Source organism: Symphalangus syndactylus, chromosome 12 (genome assembly GCF_028878055.3).
Source record: "Symphalangus syndactylus isolate Jambi chromosome 12, NHGRI_mSymSyn1-v2.1_pri, whole genome shotgun sequence".
Classification (NCBI taxonomy): Eukaryota; Metazoa; Chordata; class Mammalia; order Primates; family Hylobatidae; genus Symphalangus; species Symphalangus syndactylus.
The window spans coordinates 84,079,921-84,101,190 of record NC_072441.2 but is presented as its reverse complement, the minus strand read 5'-3'; the positions used below and the strand labels follow the sequence as shown (position 1 = coordinate 84,101,190).

At 50.3% G+C, this 21,270-nt stretch overlaps 1 protein-coding gene and 1 pseudogene across 5 annotated transcripts in view; one reads left to right on the top strand and one right to left on the bottom strand.

Moving 5' to 3' along the window:
* Positions 1–21,270, bottom strand: part of DAP3 (death associated protein 3) — a 57,232-nt gene that overhangs the window by 28,138 nt on the left and 7,824 nt on the right. For 4 of the 5 annotated variants that reach the window (XM_063626827.1, XM_063626831.1, XM_063626829.1 and 1 more), the window contains one exon: positions 885–936. In XM_063626827.1, the coding sequence (XP_063482897.1) occupies positions 885–929 (45 nt within the window). In that variant the 5' untranslated portion in view covers positions 930–936. Of the gene's footprint in view, positions 1–884; positions 937–2,560; positions 2,654–21,270 lie in introns of all 5 variants that reach the window. The other variant, XM_063626828.1, reaches the window with a different exon arrangement.
* On the top strand, positions 1,082–2,064 carry LOC134734407 (small ribosomal subunit protein uS5-like; annotated as a pseudogene).

The window sequence follows — 21,270 nt, the reverse complement described above, 5'->3', positions numbered from 1 at the left end:
TGAAACAAGGATATTATCTCGTTCATGGGTTGATCATGAGGATTAAAAAAACAAAGCACTTAGTGTAGTACCTGGCACATAATAATACCCAACAAATAATAACTATTATTAGTGAAATGAGGCATCTTAGAATTCTGAATACCTGCCATATAGAAGGTACCGAAGGCCAGGCACAGTGGCTCACGCCTGTAATCCCAGCACTTTGGGAGGCCTAGGTGGGCTGATCACAAAGTCAGGAGTTCAAGACCAACCTGGCTAATATGATGAAACACCGTTTCTACTAAAAATACAAAAATTAGTTGGGCATGGTGGCAAGCACCTGTAGTCCCAGCTACTCGGGAGGCTGAGGCAGAAGAATAGCTTGAATCTGGGAGGTGGAGGTTGCAGTGAGCTGAGATTGCACCACTGCACACTCCAGCCTGGGCAACAGAGAGAGACTCCGTCTCAAAAAAAAAAAAAAAAAAAAAAAAAAAAAGAAAAAGTACTGAAAAACTATTTGGTAAATAAGTGAAAAAATGAAGTAAACCAGCAGAATGGTCTTTTTCATGTACAATTTTATTTTTTATTCTATTTTAGATGCTAAAGCTGTAAATTGGAAACTTGTTTTTCTTTTAAATACTTCATTAAGGGATGATAACCATTCTCTACTTGGCTAGAGAAATAAAGTTAATAAAGATAATTACAGTCAAATTTACTTATGTTTTCTAGAAAAACATTAATTCTCCTATCCCATGGTAAATTCTCAAGCACAATTATTCTATTGAAACCTGTTAAATATGAAGTTTTCCAGAGCATTTCACTCTAGATACAATGAATCCATCCAAAAACAAGAACCCGGGAAGCTAAAGGCAGTATGCACAGTGTTCAGGTCAGTCAGGACTCACCTTATGGATCCTAGAGATAAGCCTTGTTATTCCTTTCAGCATCATCCTTGCACTGTTAAAAAAAAAAAAAAAAAAAAGTGAAAAGGTAAACCACAAATGGAAAAGATATTTGCAACATGGAAAACTGACAATAGATTAACAGGGATTAATAATCTGTATTAATATCTAGAATATATAAAGAATGCCTACAGCTTCATAAAGAAAAATGAGCTTCTTTTCCGAAAAAACACCAAATGGCGGATGACGCCGGTGCAGCGGGGGGGCCCGGAGGCCCTGGTGGCCCTGGGTTGGGGAACCGTGGTGGCTTCCGCGGAGGTTTCGGCAGTGGCATCCGGGGCCGGGGTCGCGGCCGTGGACGGGGCCGGGGCCGAGGCCGCGGAGCTCGCGGAGGCAAGGCCGAGGATAAGGAGTGGATGCCCGTCACCAAGTTGGGCCGCTTGGTCAAGGACATGAAGATCAAGTCCCTGGAGGAGATCTATCTCTTCTCCCTGCCCATTAAGGAATCAGAGATCATTGACTTTTTCCTGGGGGCCTCTCTCAAGGATGAGGTTTTGAAGATTATGCCAGTGCAGAAGCAGACCCGTGCCGGCCAGCGCACCAGGTTCAAGGCGTTTGTTGCTATCAGGGACTACAATGGCCACGTCGGTCTGGGTGTTAAGTGCTCCAAGGAGGTGGCCACCGCCATCCGTGGGGCCATCATCCTGGCCAAGCTCTCCATTGTCCCCGTGCGCAGAGGCTACTGGGGGAACAAGATCAGCAAGCCCCACACTGTCCCTTGCAAGGTGACAAGCCGCTGCGGCTCTGTGCTGGTGCGCCTCATCCTTGCACCCAGGGGCACTGGCATCATCTCCACACCTGTGCCTAAGAAGCTGCTCATGATGGCTGGTATCAATGACTGCTACACCTCAGCGTGAGGCTGTACTGCCACCCTGGGCAACTTCGCCAAGGCCACCTTTGATGCCATTTCTAAGACCTACAGCTACCTGACCCCCGACCTCTGGAAGGAGACTGTATTTACCAAGTCTCCCTATCAGGAATTCACTGACCACCTCGTCAAGACCCACACCAGAGTCTCCGTGCAGCGGATCCAGGCTCCAGCTGTGGCTACAACATAGGGTTTTTATACAAGAAAAATAAAGTGAATTAAGCGTGAAAAAAAAAAAAAAAAAGAAAAGAAAAATGAGCAAAAGGCATGAACAGGCATTTCACAGAAAACAAAACACAAAAGGTTAGTGAACCCATGAAAAGATTTTTGAACCTCACTACAAATCAGGGAAATGCTAATTAAAATGATGAAAACCAGATACCATTCACAATCATCATACTGGGAAAATAAAAAAGTCAGGCGGGACACAGTGGCCCACACGTACAATCCCAACACTTTGGGAGGAACACTTTTTGGGGCTGAGGTGGGTGGATTGCTTGAGACCAGGAGTTCAAGACTGGCCTCAGCAACAAAGTGAGACCATGTCTTTATAAAAAATATAAAAATTAGTAGGGCATGGTAGTGCAAGCCTGTAGTCCCAGCTCCTCGGGAGGCCGAGGCAGGAGGATCACTTGAGCTTGGGAGGAGGTGGAGGTCACAGTGAGCTGAGATGCACTACATTCCAGCATGGATGACAGAGTGAGACCACCTCAAAAAAAAAAGAAAATATGCCAGGTGTAATGGCTCATACCTGTAATCCCAGCACTTTGGGAGGTCAAGGTGGGCAGATCGCTTGAGGTCTGGAGTTCGAGACCAGCCTGGCCAACATGGTAAAACTTCGTCTCTACCAAAAAATATTTTAAAAAATTAGTCGGAGGCCATGCGCAGTGGCTCACGCCTGTAATCCCAGCACTTTGGGAGGCCGAGGCGGGCAGATCACAAGGTCAGGAGATCGAGACGGTCCTGGCTAACATGGTGAAACCCCGTCTCTACTAAAAATGCAAAAAATTAGCTGGGCGTGGTGGCAGGCGCCTGTAGTCCCAGCTACTTGGGAGGCTGAGGCAGGAGAATGGCATGAAACTGGGAGGCGGAGCTTACAGTGAGCCAAGATCATGCCACTGCACTCCAGCCTGGGCGACAGAGCGAGACTGTCTCAAAAAAAAAAAAAAAATTAGGAGTGGTGATAGGCACCTGTAGTCCCAGCTACTCTGGAGGCTAAGGCAGGAGGATTGCTTGCATCCAAGAGGTAGAGGTTGCAGTGCGCTGGTATCACACCACTGTACTTTAGCCCAGGTGACAGAGTGAGACTCTGTCTCAAAAAAAAAAAGAAAAAGAAAATTAAAAAGTCAGACAATAGCAAATGTTAAATAGGCTGTGAAACATTACATTGTATTCAACTTTCATACATGTCAATGAAACTATAAATACACTATCTTTGCAAAGTTGAAAATGCACAAACAAAAAGTTGAAAGTGTGGTGGCTCGAGCCTGTAATCCCAGTACTTTGGGAGGCCAAGGCAGGTGGATCAGCTGAGGTCAGGAGTTCAAGACCAGCCTGGCCAACATGGTGAAACCCAATCTCTACTAAAAATACAAAAAATTAGCTGGGCGTGGTGGTGCACACCCATAATCCCAGCTACTCGGGAGGCAGAGGCAGGAGGATTCCTTGAACCTGGGAGGCAGAGGTTGCAGTGAGCTGAGATCGCGCCATTGCATTCCAGACTGGGCAACAAGAGTGAAACTCTGTCTCAAAACAAAAACAAAAACAAAAACACTTCTACATGTGCACTGGGAAATATATATAAGGAGGTTCATACTAGCAGAGTATGAATTATAAAAAAAAACTGTAGAAAAACCAAATGTCCCATAGTAGAACAGTAGATAGAGACAGTCATAAAATGGAATATTAGAAAGCAATTAAATGACAAAATTATCATTGCATGCATCAACGCGGATCTCAAAAATGAATACTGAGTGAACACTATTACATCTGGCGTGATATAACATATAAAATTCAAAACCAAAAAGCTTCATTAATTATTTGGGGGATATAAATAGGAAAACTGAAAAAGGCAAGAGAATGATAAAAACAACATTTAGAATAATGGTTACTTCTGGGGAGAAAGAAAAGGGAAGAAGATTGGGGCAGGGCACACAAGGAAATTGATAATAAACTATTACTAACACTGGATAATGGATACATGAGAATTTATTATTTTCATATCGTGTGTATTATATTCATTGTATTGTATACAGGAAATATTTAAAAGCCTGAATCTTTTGGAGCTAAGAGGTTTAAAATACTTAAATGTAACTCTCAATATCCAGTAGTTATAGAATAACTGAATTAAATGCCTATGTAATTAATTAGTTCATTTTGGCTATAATTTTTTTTTTTTTTGAGACAGAGTCTCGCTCTGTCGCCCATGTTGGAGTGCAGTGGCGTGATCTCAGCTCACTGCAAGCTCCGCCTCCCAGGTTCACGCCATTCTACTGCCTCAGCCTCCCGAGCAGCTGAGACTACAGGTGCCCGCCACCACGCCCGGCTAATTTTTTGTATTTTTAGTAGAGACGGGGTTTCACTGTGTTAGCCAAGATGGTCTCGATCTCCTGACCTTGTGATCCTCCTGCCTCAGCCTCCCAAAGTACTGGGATTATAGGTGTGAGCCACCGTGCCCAGTCTATTATAAATTTTTTTTATTTGTTTTGTTTTGGTTTTTTTGAGATGGAGTTTTGCTCTTGTTGCCCAGGCTGCAGTGCAATGGCATGATCCCAGCTCACTGCAACCTCCACCTCCCGGGTTAAAGCGATTCTCCTGTCTCAGCCTCCTGAGTAACTGAAGTTAGAGATGCCAGCTACCATGCCCAGCTAATTTTTGTATTTTTAGTAGAGACAGCGTTTCACCATGTTGGCGAGGCTGGTCTCCAACTCCTGACCTCAGGTGATCCACCTGCCTCAGCCTATCACAGTGCTGGGATTACAGGCGTGAGTTACCACACCCAGCCGCCTTGGCTATCATTTTCACCTTTCTTTATTTTATTTTATTTATTTATTTATTTATTTATTTTTGAGACGAAGTCTTGCTCTGTCGCCCAAGCTGGAGTTCACTGGAACCTTGCCTCCCGGGCTCAAGCGATTCTCCTGCCTCAGCCTCCTAAATAGCTGGGACTACAGGCACACACCACCATGTCCAGCTAATTTTTGTACTTTTAGTAGAAACGGGGTTTCACCATGTTGGCCAGGCTGGTCATGAACTCCTGACCTCAGGTGATCCTCCCACCTCAACCTCCCAAAAGGATTACAGGCGTGAGCCACCGCACCCAGACACACCTTTCACAACCCAAATCTTTAAAGCAACAATAATAACAACCATAGAGTTGCAACCAATTAACCCAACAGTTACTGAGCACCTATTGTGTGTCAGGCTCTGTGAATAGAATGGTGAACAAACTATTATTGTCCCTGATCTTATAGTCAAGGAATTTATAGTATAGTCAAGAGAATCACATAAGCTGGGCATGGTGACTCACGCCTGTAGTATCAGCCCTTTGGGAGGCTGGGATGAGAAGACTGCTTGAGCCCAGGAGTTTGAGACCAGCTTGGGTACATAGGAAGACCGCCAATTCCACAAACAAAAGAAAAAAATTAATTAGTTGGCCATGGTGGTGCAGGACTGTAGTCGTAGCTGCTTAGGAGGCTGAGGCAAAAGGATCACTTCAGGCCAGGTGTTAAAGAGCTATGATCATGCCACTGTACTCCAGCCTGCATGATACACTCTGATCTGGTATAAATAAATAGATAAATAAATGAAAAGAGGCCAGGTGCAGTGGTTCATACTTGTGATCCTAGTACTTTGGGAGGCCGAGATGGATGGACTGCCTGAGCTCAGGAGTTCGAGACCAGCCTGGACAATATGGTGAAACCCTATCTCTACTAAAATATAAAAAATTAGCCTGGCATGGTGGTGCATGCCTGTTGTCCCAGCTACTCAGGAGGCTGAGGCAGGAGAATCGCTTGAACCCAGAAGGCAGAGGTTGCAGTGAGCTGAGATTGCACCATTGCACTCCAGCCTGGGTGACAGAGCAAGACTCCATCTCAAAAAACCAAATAAATAAATAAATAACATTTAAAAATAAATAAAGAGAGAGAGAATGACATAAATTCCTTTAATTTTATTTCCTTTCCGTTTTTTTTTCTTTTTTTTTTTTTTTTTGAGACGGGGTCTCACTCCGTTGCCCAGGATGGAGTGCAATGGCAAGATCACGGCACACTGTAGCCTCAAACTCTTGGGTTCAAGTGATCCTCCTGCCTCAGCCTTTCAAGTAGCTGGGAATATAGGTGCCGTTGCCTGGCACGTTAAAAAAAAAAATTTTTTTTTTTTTTTGGGTAGACATAACCCTTGCTATGGTGCCCAGGATGGTCTTGAACTCCTGGGCTCAAGTGATCCTCCTGCCACAGCCTCCCAAAGTGCTAGGATTACAGGTGTGAGCCACCATGCTCTGCTTCAACTTTATCACATTTTTTATTTTTCTTGAGACAGAGTCTTGCTCTATCATCCAGGCTGGAGTACAGTGGCGCACAATCACAGCTCAATGCAGCCTCGAACTCCCCTGTTTAAGCGATCTTCCCACCTCAGCCTCCCAAGTAGCTGGGATTATAGGCACGTGCCACTGTGCCTGGCTTTTTTATTTTGTAGAGACAGGGTCTCACTATGTTGCCAAGGATGGTCTTGAACTCCTGGACTCAAGTGATCCTCCCACCTCAGCCTCTCAAAGTGCTGGGATTACAGGTATGAGCCATCGCACTTGGCCTTAAATATACTGGATTCGTTTGTTTATTTCTGAGATGGAATATTGCTCTGTCGCCCAGGCTGTAGCACAGTGGCATGATCTCGGCTCACTGCAATATCCACTTCCCGAGTTCAAGCAATTCTCCTGCCTCAGCCTCCCAAGTACCTGGGACTACAGGCGCCCGCCACCACACCAGCTAATTTTTGTATTTTTAGTAGATACAGGGTTTCGCTATGTTGGCTAGGCTGTTCTCGAACTCTTGACCTTAAGTGATCCTCCTGCCTCAGCCTCCCAAAGTACTGGGATTACAAGTGTGAGCCACCGTGCCCAGCCATACTATTTAATGAAGATGCCAAAGCACTCCTAAACTCAGTCATTCAAGAAGCATATGACATGCTTCCACATGCCCACACTATAGAGTCTACAGTAGTGAATAAGACTGGGATGGTCTCTACCGGCCTGCCTGCCTTTTTACTTGTGGGATTTCAGGGCTCCTTTTCTAGAGTGCAATGTCACTCCCATAGTATTTGACCTGCCCCACTGTGCTCCCCAGATCTTCTCAATGCTCCCTGGCACAACCACTACCATAAGAGCTGTGGACTAGGAAGCAGGCTGGGTACTGGAGAGGAAGGAGTGTATGACATGGTCCAGATGCACTTCTTTCCATAGGCATGCCTGTGGACACTGGAGCTATTATTTTGCCTATGTTATAGACACTATGAGAAATGATGGTCAGAACGTGTAATCAGCTTCCATTCTAGGACACTATCATCTTGAACCCAAATTAAAATAAATGATCTACCAGCATCCAGACTTAAACATTTTCTCCACTGAAGTCTTGCTTAAAATTCTTCAGTATTTCCTCACTACTTTATTATTTTGTGAGATCGGGTCTCAGTCTGTTGCCCAGGCTGGAGTGCAGTGGTGCAATCTAGGCTCACTGCAGCCCCTAACTCCTAGGCTCGAGTAATCCTCCTTCCTCAGCCTCCTAAGTAACTGGGAACTACAGGCACGTGCAACCACCTGGTGGCTAATTTTTCATTTTTATAGAGATGGGGTCTGGCTATGTTGCCTGGGCTAGTCTCTAACTCCTGGCCTCAAGTGATCTTCCTGCCCTGCCTTGCAAAGTGCTGGGATTGCAGGCGCGAGCCACTATGCCTGGCCCTCACTAGTTTTCAAGTTAAAAAAGTCTAGGTCGGGCGCAGTGGCTCACGCCTGTAATCCCAGCACTCTGGGATGCCAAGGTGGGCAGATCACGAGGTCAGAAGATCGAGACCATCCTGGCTAACACAGTGAAACCCCATCTCTACTAAAAATACAAAAAATTAGCTGGGTATGGTGGTGGGTGCCTGTAGTCCCAGATACTCAGGAGGCTGAGGCAGGAGAATTGCTTGAACCCAGGAGGCAGAGGTTGCCGTGAGCCAACATCATGCCACTGCACTCCAGTCTGGGCGACAGAGCAAGACCCTGTCTTAAGAAAAAACTTGTCAAGCTGATTTGGTTTGGCTGTGTCCTCACCCAAATCTCATCTTGAATTGTAGGTACTATAATTCCCATGTGTTGTAGGAGGGACCCCATTGTAGATAACTGAATCATGGGGGCGGTTTCCCCATACTGTTCATGTGATAGTGAATACATCTCACAAGATCTAATGATTTAATAAGGTGTTTCCCCTTTCGCTTGGCTCTCATGCTCTCTTGCCTGCCACCATGTAAGATGTGACTTGCTCCTTGCTGCCTTCTGCCATGATTGTAAGACCTCCCCAGGCCGGGCACGGTGGCTCACGCTTGTAATCCCAGCACTTTGGGAGGCTGAGGCGGGCAGATCACGAGGTCAGGAGATCGAGACCACGGTGAAACCCCGTCTCTACTAAAAATACAAAAAATTAGCCGGGCATGGTGGCAGGCGCCTGTAGTCCCAGCTACTCGGAGAGGCTGAGGCAGGAGAATGGCGTGAACCCAGGAGGCGGAGCTTGCAGTGAGCCGAGATTGCACCACTGCACTCCTGCCTGGGTGACAGAGCGAGACTCTGTCTCAAAAAAAAAAGGCCTCCCCAGCCACATGGAATTGTGAGTCCATTAAACCTCTTTTTCTTAATAAATTACGCAGTCTTGGGTATGTCTTTATCAGCAGCGTGAAAATGGACTAATATACAGGATAATCTCAAAATTCATATGGAAATGCAATAGACCTAGAATAGCCCAAGTATTCTTGAAAAAGAACAAATTTGGAGTCTTCATACATCCTGATTCCAACACTTACTACAAAGCTACAGTAATCAAGATAGTGTGGTATTGGCATACATTTATATCATGGTCAACTGATTTTTCTTTTTCTTTTTTTTTTTTTTTGAAACGGAGTCTTGCTCTGTCACCCATGCTGGAATGCAGTGGCACCATCTTGGCTCACTGCAACCTCCGCCTCCCAGGTTCAAGCAATTCTCTGCTTCAGCCTCCTGAGTAGCTGGGATTACAGGTGCCCACCACCATTCCTGGCTAATTTTTTGTATTTTTAGTAAAGACGGAGTTTCACCATCTTGGCCAGGCTGGTCTTCAACTCCTGACCTCGTGACCCACCAGCCTCAGCCTTCCAAAATGCTGGGATTACAGGCGTGAGCCACCGCGCCCGGCCTGGTCAACTGATTTTCAACATGGATGCCAAGACAATTCAATGAGGAAAGAATAGTGTCTTCAACAAATGCTGTTGGGACAACCTGAAATTCACCCACAAAAGAATGAAAATGGACCCCTACCTCACATTATACACAAAAATGAACTCAAAATAGATCATAGACCTACTCATAAGAGCTCCAAGGATAAAACTTGCAGGGGCAAGTTTTCTAATTTTCTTTTCTTTTTTTTTTTTTTTTTTTTTGAGCCAGAGTCTCGCTATGTACCCCGGGCTAGAGTGCAGTGGTGTGATCTCGGCTCATTGGCTCACAGCAACCTCTGCCTCCCGGGTTCACGCCACTCTCCTGCCTCAGCCTCCCGAGTAGCTGGGACTACAGGCACCCGCCACCATGCCCAGCTAATTTTTTGTATTTTTTTTAGTAGAGACGGGGTTTCCCAGTGTTACCCAGGATGGTCTCGATCTCCTGACCTCATGATCCACCTGCCTCAGCCTCCCAAAGTGCTGGGATTACAGGCGTGAGCCACGGGGCCTGGCCCAAGTTTTCTAATTTTCTACAGAAGAAAGTAAATCTTCATTATCATGTGTTATGCAATGGTTTCTTAACTATAAAATCAAAAGCACAAGCAAAAAATCTAAAAATGGAGAATTGAATTTTATCCAAATCAGACACTTGTACTTCAAAGGATACCATCACGTGAAAGACAGCCCACAGAATGGGAGAAAATATTTGCAAATCACATAGAACTTAACTTATATCCATAATATATAAAGAACTCTTACAACTTAACAATAAAAAGTCAACTCAAGTCCGGGTGCAGTGGCTCATGCCTGTAATCCCAGCACTTTGGGAGGCCAAGGCGGGCGGATCATGAGGTCAAGAGATTGAGACCATCCTGGAAAACATGGTGAAACCCCGTCTCTACCAAAAATACCAAAATTAACTGGGCATGGTGGTGCACGCCTATAGTCCCAGCTAGAGGGGAGGCTGAGGCAGGAGAATCACTTGAACCCAGGAGGTGGAGGCTGCAGTGAGCCAAGATCATGCCACTGCAATCTAGCCTGGTGACAGAGCGAGGCTCCGTCTCAAAAAAAAAAAAAAAAAAAGGGCAACTCAATTTAAAAATAGGCAAAAGGGTCAGGTGCAGTGGCTCACGCCTGTAATTCTCACACTTTGGGAGGCTGAGACGGGAGGGTTGCTTAAGTCCAGGAGTTTGAGACCAGCCTGGGCAACATAATGAGACCTTGTCCTCTACCAAAAATTTAAAAAATTAGCCAGGTGTGGTGGTGTGAGCCTGTGGTCCTAGCTACTTGGGAGGCTAAGGTGGGAGGATCACCTGGGCCTGGGAGCTTGAGGCGCAGTGAGCTATGATCACACTGCTGCACTCCAGCCCAGGTAACAGAGTAAGACCCTACCTCGAATTAAAAAAAAGAAACGGAAAAATATTTGAGTAGGCATTTCTCCAGAGTAGTTATACAAATGGCCCAGAAGCACCTGAAAAGATGTTTAACATTACTAGTCATTAAGTGTTGGGAAAAAGGCTCATGGGGTGCCTGCATAAACTGGCCATAAAAATATGGGACAATAAGTTGCGGAAAGCCACAAAAGGCCTCTGAGGAGGAAAGTCTTCTGATCACCATTATGTTCCCATGCTCTGAGCACAACCTGCTCTCTTATCTGTAAACACCGTGCTCAAGAAGAAAGATGCTCCTCTTAAGTATTGGAATGTGGCTAGATATGCAGGCTCCTAGTCAAGCCCGCTCCCACCAGCTAACTAAAGATATGCTGTTTGAGCACAAAGGAGATTCACTTAAACCGCCACTGCTACACGTGTATGATGTACTGCTTCCCTTTGACTGTTTCCCCCTGAACATCTGCTTCTTAGATCTAAGTGATTATACTCAATAAATAGTGTAGAGACCAGAACTCTGGGCCTTTTGCAGCCTCCATTTTGCAACTGGCCCCCTGGCTCCCACCTTTATGAACTCTTAACCTGGTCCCCAACATTCTGGTGCCCAACGTGAGGCCTGAAAGAATCCGGTGAAGGAACGCTCAAGCGTGTGAAATGGAGGACCGACGGACAAAGGACTCCCCAGGACGAAAAAGTTTTAAGCTCCACAGGTGAGTGGGGCACTCAGAGAAAGATAGGGACACAAATGGGACAAACTGAAAGTACTCCGTGTATTTGAGCTTGCTGCGGCAGCTCTTGAAGCGTAGTGGCGTAAAAGTTGATATGAAAAATCTTATGGATTTGTTTTATGCTGTGAAACAATTTTGCCCTTGGTTCCCAGAACAGAGAACTTTGGATTGGGAAAGAATTGGAAAGGACCTTAAAAGAGCACATAGACAGACTTACTTGTTCCTTCCTTCCTTCCTTCCTTCCTTCCTTCCTCCTTCCTTCCTTCCTTCCTTCCTCCCTCCCTCCCTCCCTCCCTCCCTCCTTCCTTCCTTCCTTCCTTCCTTCCCTTTCTTTCCCTCTCTGGCCCAGGCTGCAGTCTATTCGGCTTGCTGCTGCCCGCGCCGCGGACTGCCTGGGACTGCCGGCGCCCGCCACCACTGCGTGCCTTTTCTCCTTTGCATGCAGGCACGCGTTCGCCATCTTGGCCACGCTGCTCGCCAGCTCCTGACGCCGAGTGCTCTGCCCGCCTCAGCCTCCCGAGGTACTGGGACTGCAGACGGAGTCTCGCTCACCCAGTGCTCGGTGTTGCCCGGGCTGAAGGGCGGTGGCGTGGTCTGGCCTCGCGGCGGCCTCTGCCCCCCGGCCGCCTGCCTTGGCCTGCCAGGGTGATGGGATTGCAGCCCCTGCCCGGCCGCCGCCCCATCTGGAAGGTGGGGAGCGCCTCTGCCCGGCCGCCCCGTCTGGGAGGTGAGGAGCACCTCTGCCCGGCCGCCCCGTCTGGGAGGTGAGGAGCGCCTCTGCCCGGCCGCCCCGTCTGGGAAGTGAGAAGCGCCTCTGCCCGGCCACCCACCGTCTGGGAGGTGAGGAGCGCCTCTGCCCGGCCACCCACCGTCTGGGAAGTGAGGAGCGCCTCTGCCCGGCCACCCATTGTCTGGGAAGTGAGGAGCGCCTCTGCCCGGCCACCCACCGTCTGGGAAGTGAGGAGCGCCTCTGCCCGGCCACCCACCGTCTGGGAAGTGAGGAGCGCCTCTGCCCGACCACCCACCGTCTGGGAAGTGAGGAACCCCTCTGCCCGGCCACCCACCGTCTGGGAAGTGAGGAGCGCCTCTGCCCGGCCACCCACCGTCTGGGAGGTGAGGAGCGCCTCTGCCCGGCCACCCACCGTCTGGGAGGTGAGGAGCGCCTCTGCCCGGCCACCCACCGTCTGGGAAGTGAGGAGCGCCTCTGCCCGGCCACCCACCGTCTGGGAAGTGAGGAGCGCCTCTGCCCGGCCGCCCCGCCCGGGAAGAAGTGAGGAGCGCCTCTGCCCGGCCGCCCCGTCCGGGAAGAAGTGAGGAGCGCCTCTGCCCGGCCGCCCCCGTCCGGGAAGAAGTGAGGAGCGCCTCTGCCCGGCCGCCCCGCCCGGGAGGAAGTGAGGAGCGCCTCTGCCCGGCCGCCCCGCCCGGGAGGAAGTGAGGAGCGCCTCTGCCCGGCCGCCCCGTCCGGGAAGAAGTGAGGAGCGCCTCTGCCCGGCCGCCCCGTCCGGGAAGAAGTGAGGAGCGCCTCTGCCCGGCCGCCCCCGTCCGGGAAGAAGTGAGGAGCGCCTCTGCCCGGCCACCCCGTCCGGGAAGAAGTGAGGAGCGCCTCTGCCCGGCCACCCCGTCCGGGAAGAAGTGAGGAGCGCCTCAGCCCGGCCACCCATCGTCTGGGAAGTGAGGAGCGCCTCTGCCCGGCCACCCACCGTCTGGGAAGTGAGGAGCGCCTCTGCCCGGCCGCCCCGTCTGGGAGGTGAGGAGCGCCTCTGCCCGGCCGCCCCGTCTGGGAAGTGAGGAGCGCCTCTACCCGGCCGCCCCGTCTGGGAAGTGAGGAGCGCCTCTGCCCGGCCACCCACCGTCTGGGAAGTGAGGAGCGCCTCTGCCCGGCCACCCACCGTCTGGGAAGTGAGGAGGCCTCTGCCCGGCCACCCACCGTCTGGGAAGTGAGGAGCGCCTCTGCCCGGCCACCCACCGTCTGGGAAGTGAGGAGCGCCTCTGCCCGGCCACCCACCGTCTGGGAAGTGAGGAGCGCCTCTGCCCGGCCACCCACCGTCTGGGAAGTGAGGAGCGCCTCTGCCCGGCCACCCACCGTCTGGGAAGTGAGGAGCCCCTCTGCCCGGCCACCCACCGTCTGGGAAGTGAGGAGCGCCTCTGCCCGGCCACCCACCGTCTGGGAAGTGAGGAGCGCCTCTGCCCGGCCACCCACCGTCTGGGAAGTGAGGAGCGCCTCTGCCCGGCCACCCACCGTCTGGGAAGTGAGGAGCGCCTCTGCCCGGCCACCCACCGTCTGGGAAGTGAGGAGCGCCTCTGCCCGGCCGCCCATCGTCTGGGAAGTGAGGAGCGCCTCTGCCCGGCCGCCCATCGTCTGGGAAGTGAGGAGCGCCTCTGCCCGGCCACCCATCGTCTGGGAAGTGAGGAGCGCCTCTGCCCGGCCACCTATCGTCTGGGAAGAAGTGAGGAGCGTCTCTGCCTGGCCGCCCCGTCTGGGAAGTGAGGAGCCCCTCTGCCCGGCCGCCCCGTGTCTGGGTAGAAGTGAGGAGCTCCTCTGCCTGGCCGCTCCGTCTGGGAGGTCTACCACGGAGGCCAGAAGCAATGTGGGGGCTGGACGTGGTGGCTCACGCCTGTGGTCCCGGCACTCTGGGGGGCGAGGCGGGTTGATCACTTCGGGCTAGGAGTTCAAGACCAGTCTGGCCAACTTGGCGAAACATGAAGAATACAACAGACAAACCAACCAACCAACTCAATGACAACAAAACAGGTCTACCCTGGAGTCATACTCTAATTTTTTCTATTTTCCTCCCTTTCTGATCCTTTATCCCACTTTCTTTTTCTTCCTCTTCCTTCTCCCTCTTCTTTGTCAAATAGAGGATTGAGTTATTATCACTGATCCATATAAAGTCCCTCTCTCATTTATTTTAACTCCCACCCCCATTTCTATTCCCCGACTTCCCATGTGCAACCTTCCTAATATGTTTGATACGCATCTTTTTGTTTGTATGTATTTTTAGAAAATGTTTATTGTTTTTGTATGCAAAAAAAATTAATAATAAAAAAAGAAAAAAAAAAAAAGAGCACATAGAAAGGGAAAGGAAATTCCTTTGCCTGTTTGGTCAGTTTGGTCATTGGTGCATGCAGCACTGGAGCCTTTTCAGATAGATGATGAGGCTGAGTCAGAGGAGGAGAGACAGGAGTTTAATGATCAGGACTCTGAACTGCCTCTACCAAGTACTAACAAAAAGGGAGAGTCCAGAATGTTGCAGGAAGTCAGGGACCCCAAACAAAGGGACCGGCTGAAGCCATGGCAGAAGAACATAAATTGTGAAGATTTCATGGACATTTGTTAGTTCCCTAAATTAATACTTTTATAATTTCTTACACCTGCCTTTACTGCAGTCTCTGAACATAAATTGTGAAGATTTCATGGACATTTATCACTTCCCCAATCAATACTCTTATAGTTTCCTATACCTGTCTTTACTTTAATCTCTTAATCCTGTCATTTTCGTAAGCTGAGGATGTATATCGCCTCAGGACCCTGTGATGATTGCGTTACCTGCACAAATTGTTTGTAAAGCATTTGTGTTTGAATAATATGAAATCTGGGCACCTTGAAAAGAACGGGATAGGCCGGGCGCGGTGGCTCATGCCTGTAATCCCAGCACTTTGGGAGGCCGAGGCGGGCGGATCACGAGGTCAGGAGATCGAGACCATCCTGGCTAACACGGTGAAACCCCATCTCTACTAAAAATACAAAAACTTAGCCGGGCGAGGTGGCGGGCGCCCGTAGTCCCAGCTACTCGGGAGGCTGAGGCAGGAGAATGGCATGAACCCCAGGGGGCGGAGCCTGCAGTGAGCCGAGATCGTGCCATTGCACTCCAGCCTGGGCGACAGCAAGACCCTTCCTTCCCTCCTTCCTTCCTTCCTTCCTTCCCTCTTTCCTTCCCTCTTTCCCTCTCTGGCCCAGGCTACAATCTACTCCGCTTGCTGCTGCCCGCGCCGCGGACTGCCTGGGACTGCCGGCGCTCGCGACCACTCCCTGCCTTTTCTCCTTTCGCTGCAGGCACGCGTTCTCCATCTTGGCCACGCTGGTCTCCAGCTCCTGACGCCGAGTGCTCCGCCCGCCTCAGCCTCCCGAGGTACTGGGACTACAGACGGAGTCTCGCTCACCCAGTGCTCGGTGTTGCCCGGGCTGGAGTGCGGTGGCGTGGTCTGGCCTCGCGGCAGCCTCTGCCCCCCAGCCGCCTGCCTTGGCCTACCAGGGTGCTGGGATTGCAGCCCCTGCCCGGCCGCCGCCCCATCTGGGAGGTGGGGAGCGCCTCTGCCCGGCCGCCCTGTCTGGGAAGTGAGGAGCGCCTCTGCCCGGCCACCCACCGTCTGGGAAGTGAGGAGCGCCTCTGCCCGGCCACCCACCGTCTGGGAAGTGAGGAGCGCCTCTGCCCGGCCGCCCTGTCTGGGAAGTGAGGAGCACCTCTGCCCGGCCACCCATCGTCTGGGAAGTGAGGAGCGCCTCTGCCCGGCCACCCATCATCTGGGAAGTGAGGAGCGCCTCTGCCCGGCCACCCATCGTCTGGGAAGTGAGGAGCGCCTCTGCCCGGCCTCCCATCGTCTGGGAGGTGAGGAGCGCCTCTGCCCGGCCGCCCCGTCCGGGAGGAAGTGAGGAGCGCCTCTGCCCGGCCGCCCCGTCCGGGAGGAAGTGAGGAGCGCCTCTGCCCGGCCGCCCCGTCCGGGAGGAAGTGAGGAGCGCCTCTGCCCGGCCGCCCCGTCCGGGAGGAAGTGAGGAGCGCCTCTGCCCGGCCGCCCCGTCCGGGAGGAAGTGAGGAGCGCCTCTGCCCGGCTGCCCCGTCCGGGAAGAAGTGAGGAGCGCCTCTGCCCGGCCGCCCCGTCTGGGAAGTGAGGAGCGCCTCTGCCCGGCTGCCCCGTCCGGGAAGAAGTGAGGAGCGCCTCTGCCCGGCCGCCCCGTCTGGGAAGTGAGGAGCGCCTCTGCCCGGCTGCCCCGTCCGGGAAGAAATGAGGAGCGCCTCTGCCCGGGCGCCCCGTCCGGGAAGAAGTGAGGAGCGCCTCCACCCGGCCGCCCCATCCGGGAAGAAGTGAGGAGCGCCTCTGCCCGGCCACCCATCGTCTGGGAAGTGAGGAGCGCCTCTGCCCGGCCACCCACCGTCCGGGAAGAAGCGAGGAGCGCCTCTGCCCGGCCGCCCCGTCCGGGAAGAAGCGAGGAGCGCCTCTGCCCGGGCGCCCCGTCCGGGAAGAAGCGAGGAGCGCCTCTGCCCGGCCGCCCCGTCCGGGAAGAAGCGAGGAGCGCCTCTGCCCGGCCGCCCCGTCCGGGAAGAAGTGAGGAGCGCCTCTGCCCGGCCGCCCCGTCCGGGAAGAAGTGAGGAGCGCCTCTGCCCGGCCGCCTCGTCCGGGAAGAAGTGAGGAGCGCCTCTGCCCGGCTGCCCCGTCTGGGAGGTGAGGAGCGCCTCTGCCCGGCCACCCATCGTCTGGGAGGTGAGGAGCGCCTCTGCCCGGCCACCCATCGTCTGGGAGGTGAAGAGCGCCTCTGCCCGGCCACCCATCGTCTGGGAGGTGAGGAGCGCCTCTGCCCGGCCACCCATCGTCTGGGAGGTGAGGAGCACCTCTGCCCGGCCACCCATCGTCTGGAAAGTGAGGAGCGCCTCTGCCCGGCTGCCCCATCTGGGAAGTGAGGAGTGCCTCTGCCCGGCCACCCATCGTCTGGGAAGTGAGGAGCACCTCTGCCTGGCTGCCCCGTCTGGGAAGTGAGGAGCACCTCTGCCCGGCCGCCCCGTCCGGGAAGAAGTGAGGAGCACCTCTGCCCGGCCACCCATCGTCTGGGAAGTGAGGAGCGCCTCTGCCCGGCCACCTATCGTCTGGGAAGAAGTGAGGAGCATCTCTGCCTGGCCGCCCCGTCTGGGAAGTGAGGAGCTCCTCTGCCCGGCCGCCCCGTGTCTGGGTAGAAGTGAGGAGCTCCTCTGCCTGGCCGCTCCGTCTGGGAGGTCTAAAACGGAGGCCAGAAGCAATGTGGGGGCTGGACGTGGTGGCTCACGCCTGTGGTCCCGGCACTCTGGGGGGCGAGGCGGGTTGATCACTTCGGGCTAGGAGTTCAAGACCAGTCTGGCCAACTTGGCGAAACATGAAGAATACAACAGACAAACCAACCAACCAACTCAGTGACAACAAAACAGGTCTACCCTGGAGTCATACTCTAATTTTTTCTATTTTCCTCCCTTTCTGATCCTTTATCCCACTTTCTTTTTCTTCCTCTTCCTTCTCCCTCTTCTTTGTCAAATAGAGGATTGAGTTATTATCACTGATCCATATAAAGTCCCTCTCTCATTTATTTTAACTCCCACCCCCATTTCTATTCCCCGACTTCCCATGTGCAACCTTCCTAATATGTTTGATACGCATCTTTTTGTTTGTATGTATTTTTAGAAAATGTTTATTGTTTTTGTATGCAAAAAAAATTAATAAAAAAAAAAGACTCTGTCTCAAAAAAAAAAAAAAAAAAAGAACAGGATAACAACGATTTTCAGGGAACAAGGGAGATAACCATAAAGTCTGACTGCCTGTGGGGCCAGTCAGAACAGAGTCATATTTCTCCTTTCAGAAAGCGAATAGGAGAAATATCACTGAATTCTTTTCTCAGCAAGGAATAACCCTGGGAAAATGAATGCATTCCCAGGGAGACATCTGTAAAATGGCCGCTCTGGGAGTGTCTGTCTTATGCAGTTGTAGATAAGGGACGAAATACGCCCTGGTCTCCTGCAGTGCCCTCAGGCTTGCTAGGATTAGGAAATTCCAGCCTGGCGAATTCTAGTCAGATCGGTTGTCTGCTCTCAAACCCTGTTTCCTGTTGTTTATCAATATCAATGTCCAATGTGCCCAGCGGGACATGGACCTTCATCAGTAATTCTAGTTTCGCCCTGGCCTTGTGATCTCGCTCTGCCTCTCTGCCCTTGTGATATTTTATTGCCTTTGAAGAACGTGATCTCTGTGACCCACTCCCTATTCATACACCCCTCCCCTTTTGAAATCCATAATAAAAACTTGCTGGTTTTGCAGCTCAGGGGCATCATGGAACCTGCTGAAATGTGATGTCACCCCCGGAGACCCAGCTGTAGAATTTCTCTCTTTTGTACTCTTTCTCTTTATTTCTCAGACTGGCCAACACTTACGGAAAATAGAAAAGAACCTAGGTTGAAATACTGGGGGCTGGTTCCCCCGATACCGGAGGCGATTTCTACCAATCCCCCCAGTCTCCCCAAACCTACGCAGAAAATTGTTCAGCCTGCAGCTTCTTCAGAGAAATGTCCAGAATGGCCACCTCCTCCTCAGCCAAGTGAGTGCAGGGGGAGGGAGCCTGAAACTCGGCTCGCTGCACCCATTACTGCCCAACCTGCAGTTCACTATGGTGAAGAAGCAATTCAGGCTCACCCTGCAGCATTCTGTCTGGGTCGAACAGTGGCCCCTCCCTCAGAAAAACTTGGGGGCGTTCCATGAAATAGTTAAAAAACTACTGAAAAAGGATATATTTCATCCACTTTCTCTCCTTGGAATTCCCCAGTATTTGTAATTTTAAAAAAAGTACGGTAGATGGTGCATGCTGACCGACTTGCAAGAGGTCAACGCTGTAATGCAACGGATGGGAGCTTTACAACCACGGCTCCCATCCCCCACCATGCTCCCTAAAGACTGGCTGCTTGTTATTACAGATTTAAAAGACTGCTTCTTTACAATTCCTTTAGCAGAGACAGATTTGGAAAAATTTGCCTTTACTATCCCTGCCATTAATAACAAAGAACCTGCAGCCAGATATCATTGGAAGGTTTTACCCCAAGGTATGTTAAACAGTTCCACAGTTTGTCAAACTTTTGTAGGCAAAGCTATCCAGCTTGTTAGAGATCAATTCCCAGATTGTTACATCATTCATTATATGGATGACATACTATGTGCAACAAAAAATAGAGACCAACTTATTCAATGTTATTCATCTTTGCAAAAGGCAATTAAAAACGCTGGATTGCTTATAACACCTAACAAAATTCAAACAACTCTTCCTTTTCAATATTTGGGGATACATGTACAAGATAGAGCCATTAAGCCTCAAAAGGTTCAAATCAGAAAAGATTCTTTTTTTTTTTTTTTTTTGAGACGGAGTCTCGCTCTGTCTCCCAGGCTGGAGTGCAGTGGCGCGATCTCTGCTCACTGCAAGCTCCGCCTCCCGGGTTCATGCCATTCTCCTGCCTCAGCCTCCAGAGTAGCTGGGACTACAGGCACCCGCCACCACACCCGGATAATTTTTTTTGTATTTTTAGTAGAGACAGGGTTTCACCGTGGTCTCGATCTCCTGACCTTGTGATCCACCCACCTTGGCCTCCCAAAGTGCTGGGATTACAGGCGTGAGCCACCGCGCCCGGCCTAGAAAAAATTCTTTAAAAACCTTAAATGATTTTCAAAAATTGTTAGGAGACATTAATTGGATTTGGCCCACCTTAGGAATTTATACTTATGCTATGTCTAATATTTTCTCAATATTGAGGGGAGATTCCAACTTACACAGTAAAAGAGAATTAACAACCACGGCCATGAATGAGTTAAGAGTAATTGAAAAAAAAAAATTCGGCAAGCCCAGGTCAGTAGGATTGACTCAGGCTTGCCTTTTCAATTCATTGTGTTCTCTACTTCACACTCCTCAACAAGGGTTATTGTTCAAAATAATGATTTGGTTGAATGGTCTTTTTTGCCATATAATACCATGAAAACACTTACAGTATATGTAGATCAGATCACAATTTTAATTGGACAGGCTCATATGCAAATTGTTAAACTTTATGGCACTGAGCCCAATAAGATTATAGTTCCAATAAATAAAAGTCACATTAAGCAGGCATTTATTAACTCAGTTACATGGCAAATTAATTTAGTAGAATTTATTGAATGTATTGATAATCATCATCCTAAAAATAAAATTTTCCAGTTCTTAAAATTAATTACATAGGTTCTTCTGAAAATTACTCGTGATGCCCCTTTGGAAGGAGCCATGATTGTTTTTACTGATGGCTCCAGTACTGGGAAAGCGGCATATGTGGGACCTTGTGATGAAGTTATCCACACTAACTTTTCCTCAGCCCAAACAGCTAAATTACAGGCAATGATTGCAGTATTAGAAGATTTTAATCAGCCAGTTAATACTGTTTCAGATTCAGCTTATGTTGTATAAGCTATTCAGCATATTGAAACTGCCTTAATTAAATATATTATTGATAAACAGCTTTATCAATTGTTCAACTCTTTACAAACAGCTGTGTGTGCTTGGGATTTTCCTTTCTATACAACTCATATCCGAGCACATACCAATCTTCCAGGACCATTGACTGAGGCTAATGAGCAAGCTGACTTGTTGGTTTCCCCCATACTTACTGATGCCCAAACTTTCCACTCATTAACACACCTTAATGTAGCAGGACTTAAAAACAACTATCAAATTATGTGGAAACAGGCCAAGGACATTGTACAACATTGTCCTCAGTGCCAGGCACTGCAACTACCGCATCAAGGAACTGGTGTTAACCCTCGAGGGTTGGCACCTAGCATGATCTGGCAAATGGATGTCACCGACATTCCTGCATTTGGCAAACTTTCTTATGTCCGTGTGACCATAGATACATATTCTCATTTTATATGGTCTACTTGCCAAACCGGCCAGACTACAACACATAAAAAAAGACACTTGCGGCCAGGCACGGTGGCTCACGCTTGTAATCCCAGCACTTTGGGAGGCCAAGGCGGGCGGATCACGAGGTTAGGAGATCGAGACCACGGTGAAACCCCGTCTCTACTAAAAATACAAAAAATTAGCCGGGTGTGGTGGCGGGCGCCTGTATTCCCAGCTACTCAAAGAGGCTGAGGCAGGA